General features: G+C 37.0%; 1 protein-coding gene across 2 annotated transcripts; it reads left to right on the top strand.

The window, feature by feature from the left end:
• The first annotated feature begins 419 nt into the window (after positions 1-419).
• On the top strand, positions 420-5,010 carry LOC145097018 (MACPF domain-containing protein At4g24290-like). Of its 2 annotated transcripts, none has more exons than XM_079034486.1 (7): positions 420-1,081; positions 1,206-1,444; positions 1,910-2,102; positions 2,392-2,439; positions 2,690-2,876; positions 3,200-3,363; positions 4,109-5,010. In XM_079034486.1, exons 1-7 carry the CDS (start codon positions 806-808, stop codon positions 4,781-4,783), a joined length of 1,782 nt encoding a protein of 593 aa, XP_078890612.1. In that variant the 5' UTR covers positions 420-805; the 3' UTR covers positions 4,784-5,010. The 2 variants fall into 2 exon arrangements, with proteins under 2 accessions (XP_078890612.1, XP_078890620.1); XM_079034494.1 differs by having other exon boundaries at positions 952-1,081; positions 1,182-1,444.
• The last annotated feature ends 4,221 nt before the right edge of the window (positions 5,011-9,231 follow it).

The following is a 9,231-nucleotide window of genomic DNA, read 5'->3' as shown; positions in this document are numbered from 1 at the left end:
GACCCGGAGAGAGAGAGAGAGAGAGAGAGAGAGAGAGAGAGAGAGAGATTTTTATTTTTTTTTAATTAGTTACATAAATAAATAAGTATTTAGATTTTTAAAAAAATGAAAGAAATGAAAAATAAATAACATAAGGGTATTACAGTCACTCCACTATTCAGGGGACCAAAAACGCAATGAAACTAGCTCAAAAGGTCCATCAATCCAAAAAGTCATGATTTGAACTAAAACCCCAAAAATATACATACCACAGGGACCATTTTTGCAATTTTGTCACATATTTATCATTGTGTTTGTGTTTTCAAAGTCTATAAGTGGTGAATATTTTGTTTAAAATATAAGAACCAAAATGAATATAGAAACCAAGAATTAACCTTTTTATGGAAAATGGGAAGTAAAGGATAACATTGAATCTCCGACCACCAATAAAAAGTGTCTTTACGCCGGCGACGGGCGGCATCAAGAACAACCAACTTTCTTTGACCTTTTGCACTCCTCTTGAAAACCAATTACAGCATTTCTATTTTGACTTTATCTCCAAACCCCAAATGATTCCGCGTATTGTACCAACAATATACGCGACAATTAATTATATAAAATACATCCACGATGTAAAATCTGACGACCCATTTCATCATCTTCCACCTGAACATTATTTAAATTCGCAGTCAACAAAACACCAAGAAATCGAGTTGACTACTTCCGATTCAAACCGTAGCAGGTGAAAGAAAACCATAATCGAAGGAAAAATTCCACGGATTCACCTAATTTTGCAGTTTATTTGTGGTTTACACAACTAATTTTGATGGGTAGTAGTAGTAAGGAGGTGGCGTTACGGCTGAAGACAGCGGCGGAGACGGCGATCGGATCAATTGGGTTAGGGTATGACTTGACTGAGGATTTGAGGTTGAAATACTGCAAAGGGAAGTCGCCGGAATCGAGATTAATCGGTATAGATGAAGAACAGGTGAGAGATATACTGATTCCAGGTGGGATTTTGATTCAAAATGTTTCAAAATCGATTAATTGTGATAAAGGTGAAAGGATGCGATTCAGCTCAGATACCCTCTCTTTTCAGAAGGTAAATCCACAAATTTTCATTTTTATTTGTACGATAATAGTTTAATTTTCCTTCGTGTAATGATTTTATGTTATGGGTTCGAATCTTTGATATATCAAAGGTGTCGTTTTTCTTGTTCTTGTAGATGTCGGAGCAATTTAACCAGGATGTATCACTTTCCGGCAGAATTCCGACCGGCCAACTGAACGCTGCATTTGAATTCACGGGATCATGGCAGAAAGATGCTGCAAATACAAAATCCCTCGCTTTAGATGGCGTCTTCATTACACTTTACAATATCAAGCTTGAAAAATCCCAAATTGCTTTACGTGATCATGTCAAAAACGCAGTTCCTTCCTCATGGGAACCTGCAGCATTGGCCAAGTAAGCAAAAATCGCTACTCTTATGATAATTTTAGGGATATTTTGGATAGCAAGATCACAAGGGCATTTACGTCTTTTTTACATAGAGAACGGTTAGAGGCCGATTCAATGTCGCACCTTATTCCACATTTTTGTCTAGTAAGCAAAAGTTACGACTCTTATGACAATTTTAGGGATATTTTCCATAGCAAGATCACAAGGGCATTTACGTCTTTTACATAGAGAACAGTTAGAGACTGACTCAATGTCCCACCTTATTCCACCTTTGGGCCAGAACAATCTCGTTTTTGTCTAGTTGACATCAGTGTCTGTTCATGTCAAAAAGTGTTATGTCATGTCATCATGTCCTGTGTCTGTTCATATCAAAAAGTGTTATGTCATGTCATCATGTCCTAGTATATTCTGTTATCTATTTTAAGCATCACAAACTTGATTTTTAGTTTGGATTTTTTATGATGTTTGTAGGTTTATCGAAAGGTTTGGTACCCATGTAATTTCGGGTGTAAAAATGGGAGGAAAAGACGTTGTGTATATGAAACAACAACATTCATCAACTCTCTCATTGGATGAGGTGCGAAATAAGCTAAAAGGCGTAGCGGAAAAGAGATTTAGTGGACAACATAACGATAACCCAAGAGAGACGCATGATTCGGAGCTGGTTGTAGCATCTTTTCTATACTTTTATTAACACAATACATTTCACTTTCTTCCCGTTTATGGCAAAACTATCCGTTTCTAAAATTTATCTCATTTGACAACTTACATTGAATAACCCTTAACTACATTGATAAAAGAGTAAAAAAAATTAAGTGGGAGAGATAAAGAATAAAAGTTTGATCCAAGTGGTCTACTAATAACATTCACTATGGTAAAAGAACAAGATATATTATAAAAGTTTGTGAAATCTCTAATCTCATATTCTTATGTAATACTCTTTTATGTTTCAGCTTGAAAGAAACGACTACGGCTTGATAAACTTGAATCCACCAATTGAGGTTAGAATTTGGTATTGTCTCGTTAAATTTTGCGATAGTCGTGTTCTATAAACATATCCGCTATTTGCCTTTGGACTCCGTTTGTTACACCAAATAGTTGTACTGTATTTGACGTGTATTGGACTTGGACCGATGTTAATGAGACAAAAATTTGTGTGGACTGCTTTTTCCAGTCTCGCACAACCTTGGTAAATAAATAGTGATTATACTGAGATTCTGCATTGCGTCGCTTTTGGTCGTGATTTTGCAGGATATAACTCTTTTTTGGAGGAGAAGAGGGGGAAGCTATGGAAAAAACCTCGACCATCGCACATGGTGTCAAACAGTTCAACTCGAACCCGAAGTCATCTCAATGTCGTTTGTTCCAATCACGTCGTTATTAAGTGGAATAGATGGAAATGGATTTTTAACTCACGCCATCAATCTTTATATACGTTGTAAGCAAAAACATCCATATCTTTCCATTTATTTGATCCGACCAATTGATGTATAAACGCTTGACAAACACAAAGTCAAATGCCTAAAATACCCTTTATGCTAGGGACATCATGACAAGGGCATTTTAGTCTTTTGAACAAACGAGAGACCAAGAGTGAGTCATGTCCCCCGTTTCTAAACCGTTTGGGGTGGGATAAAAAATTATAATTTTTTGTTTTAGTGACATAAGTCGTGTGACAACAGGACAATGCATACCTAACAGAGTACAAAAGCATATGTTTAGTGCTTTCGTCATCTTCTAATGGCTACATGTGTTTTGCAGATAAGCCACCAATTGAAGAGCTTCAGCAGTTTTTAGAGTTTCAACTTCCGACAAGATGGGCACCGGAGTTTGGTGAGCTTGCAGTGGGTCCCGAGGGTAAACAACACAACGCAGCTTTGCAGTTCAGATTTTTGGGTCCGAAGCTCTATGTTAACACGAATCAGGCATGTTTTTATTAATTACTAAAATCTTACAAAAAATTACTTTAATATCCATAAAAATTAAACAAAATACTATGAACGATGAAAAGATACACTTCAACTTCAATATGTAAAAAAGTCTTGGGGATTTGAATCCAAGACCTATCCCTCCAACTATACACACTTAAACCATTTTTGTTACATCTTATTTTGTTTAGATTTTTAGGAAAAACATTTCTTAGTAGATTTCAAGACTTTTTATCCTTGCGAAAAGTTCATTTGAACTCACAAATATAATCAAAAAATTCCAATCTTAAGTAGTTTCGTGGCTAAAATTCACGAGTTTTTTGACGGAATATTTAAAAAATTGTCGATATTTTTTCGTGATGTTTGTGGTCATTTTGTTACAAACAATTATCTTGATATACAAACTTTCAAATATGGCAATTTTAGCAAATAACTTTTATAAATTATATACAAAATTGTAATAACATTAGAAACCATATATATCTAATATCTGTATATAATAATTATTTACCTACAAAGTTGTCTCCTTCTAAACCATGCCTAAAATACATCAATTTGATTGTAAAGCTCCTAAAGCATAAAGGTTAGGCTATTTACAACCTTTAAAAAAAAAAAAAAAAAAAAAAAAAAAAAAAAAAACCGGTCCAAAGAATTCCCAATTGAGAACCGGTCCAATCCGGTCTACGTATGAAACTCTGCTTCCAGTATACTGATTCAAATTTTCCGGCGATAAAATCCGCAGGTGGATGTCGGAGATAATCCAGTAACAGGCCTTCGTCTTTACTTAGAAGGAAAACGAAACGACTGTTTAGCGATTCATTTACAGCATCTTTCCTCCATGCCCAAAAGCTTCAAACTCGAAATCGAACCAAACCCTAACTCATCCACAAACCCTAAAGACAAAAGGTACTACGAGAAAGTCCAATGGAAAAGCTTCTCACATATTTACAGTGCTCCGGTGGAATCCGACGACGACCTCTCCATCGTCACTGGCGCCGAGTTCGAAGTCAGCGACTCGGGTTTAAAACGGGTTCTCTTCTTACGCCTCCGGTTCGCAAAAGTGGTGGGGGCGACGGTGGTGAGGCAACCGGAGTGGGACGGGTCACCGGTTTTATCTCAGAAATCCGGGATCGTTTCGACGTTGATTTCGGGTAGGTTTTCGACCGGTCAGAGACCACCGCCGGATCCGAGAGTGGTGAACATGAACTCGGCGTTACCTGGTGGACCACCGGTGTCGGCTCATGGAAAGAAGCTTTTGAAGTTTGTTGATACGACGGAGTTGACGAGAGGGCCGCAGGATTTGCCGGGATATTGGGTGGTGTCGGGGGGACGGCTGGTGGTTGAAAAGAGTAAGATATCGCTGCGGGTGAAGTTTTCTCTTTTGGCGGTGGTTTCCGGTGATGAGGAAACGTTGTAATGAAGATTGAAGCGTCGTCGTTTCCGGTGGATATGTGGATTTAGATTTGTTATTTGATTTGTTGGATCCAAACTTAGAATTTTGTTGTTTTTTTTTTTTTTTGTATATTTTGATGTTGTGGTGAATGATGTATAAATTTTGTGTTGTAAAGTGCAAAGTAATGCTTTTAGGATGTTAATCAGGATAAATTTTATTTTGGGTGAAAATTATCTTTGAATTTTGTAACATTTTTTTTTTTTGTGATTTAACTTTGTGAATTTAATAAACTGTTACACTTCATTTGTATATTATTTTATTTTTATTAAATCCATCTCATTTAAAATAAATAAATCATTACAATAACAAATAACTTGAGAAAACTACTCGGATGGTCCCTCTGGATTGGGGTTACTATCATGTTTAATCTCTAATTTAACTTTTTAACTCGAACAATCCAAATGTTTGATATTTGTTGTCAGGTCTTAAGACTAATTGATATGGGTCTATCAATTGCATTGATAGGTTTATATGACCTCCTTTTATGCCGTTAAGGAGAGATGAACACCACCCTCATTCAACATCTCATTACTTCTCGTTGCCACTACAACACCCATAAATGTTCATTTCTTTCTTCTTCATCTCTGTTTTTCTTCTTTCTTAGCCTCATGACGGCGTTTCTCTCTTTTTGTTGTGTTGATAGGTCTGTGCGACCTCCTTTGACACTGTGTTTTCCAGTTTGTTACAATTCTAACCACTTGACCGATCAACCAGGTTACATGCTGACGTGGCATGAAGATGTGTCAGTTTTGATGACGTGGCATGCTGACATTATATGCTGACGTGTCAAAATTGAATTTTTTCCACAAAAAACATTAAGTTTTCATTTTTTTCTCGATTTCGACACTAAGTTTAATTTTTTCTTTCAATTTTAACACTATGTTTTTTTGTTCCAAATCGAACATCATTTACCAAATTTTGTTCAATTTTGACCATTTTCCATTTGAAACCGTATAAATATATTTTTTTTTATTACATTTTAAACTGTATAAATATATTTTTTTTGTTTAAAAACCACATTTTTATTAAAATACAATGTGTTTTTTTTTTGTTTTTTCTTGCTTTTGTTTGTTTTTTTTTTTTTACATTCAAAACATAATGTATAAATTAGCATTAGTTATAATATGCATTAGTTATATCATGATAATCAAACTAACAATAATCTTCTAATAAGATGTAAAAATTTCACGGGTTGCAAACTTGACATCCGGGTTTTGATCGACTACACGCCTTCAAACCTTCAAACTCATTTTAAAGTTGCGTATTTAATATAAAATACAGTTTTATATATAACTAATACATATTTATACATAAAATTATGGCTTGAATGTAAAATAAAAAATAAAAAAATAAAAAAAAAAATAAAAACATTGTATTTCTACAAAACTATGGTTTTTAATTGAAAAAAACGTATTTATACAGTTTAAATATATTAAAAAAAAATATTTATACGGTTTCAAATAGAAAATTATCAGCATTGAACAAAATTGAAAAAAATGATATTCACTTTGGAAAAAAAACTTAGTGTGAAAATTGAAAAAAAAAATTAAACTTAGTGTCAAAATCGAAAAAAAAAATGAAAACTTAGTGTTTTTTGTGGAAAAAAATTCAATTTTGACATGTCAACATATGATGTCAGTATGTCACGTCAGCATGTAACCGGACCGTTTAAGTGGTCAAAATTGTAACAAATTAGAAAACACAGTGTCAAATTTGAGAAAAAAAAAAAAGAATACAGTGTCAAATTAAAATTTTAATGTAAACTGAATGTCTTTTATGCTATTTACCCTAAAAAATCAAATTCTAACCAAAGACAAACATCATATGATTTCACTCTTAAATAAATATGTATGTTTAAAACTAAAGTACGCAAATTAACAATAAAACAATTTCACAGTCCTACTCCGTAATTAAATATGGGCTTTTTAGTGCCAACAACCACCAAAAAAAATAATGGATTTGGTCGGGAGACATTTCAAGAACTTTTTCTGTTAATTCCTTGTGTAGATTGATTGAGAATTTGAGATAAAGGTTGCACGCAAAGTAATTATATCCATTGGTGGAACAATTGGGTTCCGATTAATAACAAACTTCTTTTGTTAACAAATTTTTAGTAGTGAAATGACGGCTTATAGCCAGGGATGTTGTAGCACCCATAAAATTTACGTCAAATTTAAACTTTTAATACTAACAAAAGAGTCAAATAGTGATTGTTTTTACAAAACATTTCCAATTCATTTATCATCAGAGTGTCACAAAATAGATCATGAGGATGAGGAGCGGTACGGTTACGTCTTTGTCTTCCCTCGCTCTCATGAAGTACCTGAAACAAGAAACTGAAAATTGTAAGCCCGAGGGCTTAGTGAGCTACCCCCAAAATACCAATACCACACTGGCAGGAACCATAGCCATAACGATCAATCAAACAGCATACATACTGAGCCATTGGCCGGACTGGTCCGCCCTACTGGGCCTACAGTCTATCTGAATCTATCCCGAGCCTTTGGCATGACTGGTCCGCCGCGTGGGCCTACAGTCTCCCCGGACCGCTCAGAGGGTGTGTTGACCTTCAGCACAAAGCAGGACCGCCTCAACCCAACCAACGAGCAACTAACCATGTACGCATACTATCATATACTGGCACATACACATAGCAAACATATCTATCTCATTTACCATCAATCATAGAGTTTCACTCATAACTAGAGCATCGACCTAACAGGTCACTAACATACCAATCCTGACGGATCATAAAAGCATATCATACTATCTATCCTGATTTCGATCTAACAGATCAGAATCATATTTGGCATACCATGACAATCGATCTAACCGATCTCTAGCATAACAACCATCCTAAACAGGATGAATTCTAACATAGTAATCACATAACACCCATCCTAAACCAGGATGAAATCTAACATGGCAATAACAAAGCAACCATCCTAAACCAAGATGTAAATCATAAAGGGCCGGCCTTGGTGTCGTAGACCCTATCGATATAGTGAGGATAACTCACCTTGCAGATGTCGATTCGAAATGCAACTCCGACTATCGGATCACTTAACACCGGCTCCACCACCTATAACCATAACACAATATACTCATAAGTTCTTACTCTTATGAGACACCCCATAACCTCTTAGTGATTCCTGATCAAGGTCAAAATCCTTAGTCAAGGTCAACAATCCATGTTGACCTCAACTCGCCGAGTACACTCGGCCACTCGTCGAGTCCATGGAACACATTCCAACTCGCCGAGTCATCGGAGTGACTCATCGAGTTCCTTCGAATCCTTATCAATCCTTAAGGCCACCCGTCGAGTTTCCTCCTTGCCACTCGACGGGTACACACGCATGCATATCCTAGGGAAAAGCCATCCGACTCGCCGAGTTGTTCTTCAACTCGTCGAGTTTTATGGCGATCTTCATCGAACTCGCCGAGTTGTTCATCCAACTCGCCGAGTTCAATGACGATCTTCATGTGACTCGCCGAGATCATTCTTGCGACTCGCCGAGTCCATCCAGTCCTCTTTCCATACAGACTTGTTTTGAGCCATGCAGTGGCTCCAAATCACAGATCCAAGCTTCTAGGGCATACTTACCAAGTAAAGTTGCAAACTTTACGTGCATGCATGGTTATAAAGGCTCCAAATGTCTATTTTAAGTTCTTAATGGAGCTTCTAGTCCAAGAGGAACTTCAATCACAACCAATACAACGACTTTATGACTCTAGCATCCAAGGAGGGTCCAGATCTGAAGTTACAACTTCAGATCTAGCCCATAGCTCAACATCCCAACTTGAAAATCCATAAAAAGCCCTAGAACTCAACAAAAGGGAAGAAAAGGAAGTAAGAATGGCACTTTGATACCTTCAAACGATGCTTGTTGAGGCAAAACCCGCTTCCCACTCCTTTCTTGCTTCAATTTCCTGTTGCACTCTTAGCTTCCTTCCTCCAAGATCCTCTTTTCCAAGCTTCAAACCCACACCAAGGCACACACACACGAATTAGGGTTTTAAGGGCTCTCAAAGACTGTAAGGAGACCCAAAGGAGGCTGAGGCTCCTTTAAATAAGGGTTCAAACCCCGGGATTTAGGGTTTCATCTGCCAGCTCCTACTCGCCGAGTCCCAATAGTGGACTCACCGAGTAGGTCACTAAACACGTGTTCTCACCCCGCTGCTACTCGACGAGTAGGTCGACCAACTCGTCGAGTAGAGCTTCGTCCAGGAATTCTTAATTAATTAATACCTGAGGATCGGGGCGTTACAATTCTCCCCCACTTGAACTAGACTTCGTCCTCGAAGTCCGCTGAAGAAAACAATGTCGGGTAATGCTCGCGCATTTTCGCTTCCGGCTCCCACGTCCACTCGGATCCCCTCCGATGTTCCCACTGCACCTTTACTAAAGGTAT

Source organism: Lactuca serriola, chromosome 1 (genome assembly GCF_051521515.1).
Source record: "Lactuca serriola cultivar US96UC23 chromosome 1, Lser_US96UC23_V15, whole genome shotgun sequence".
In the NCBI taxonomy this organism is placed as follows: Eukaryota; Viridiplantae; Streptophyta; class Magnoliopsida; order Asterales; family Asteraceae; genus Lactuca; species Lactuca serriola.
The sequence above is the reverse complement of the archived record's forward strand: the minus strand, read 5'-3'. Positions and strand labels throughout refer to the sequence as shown.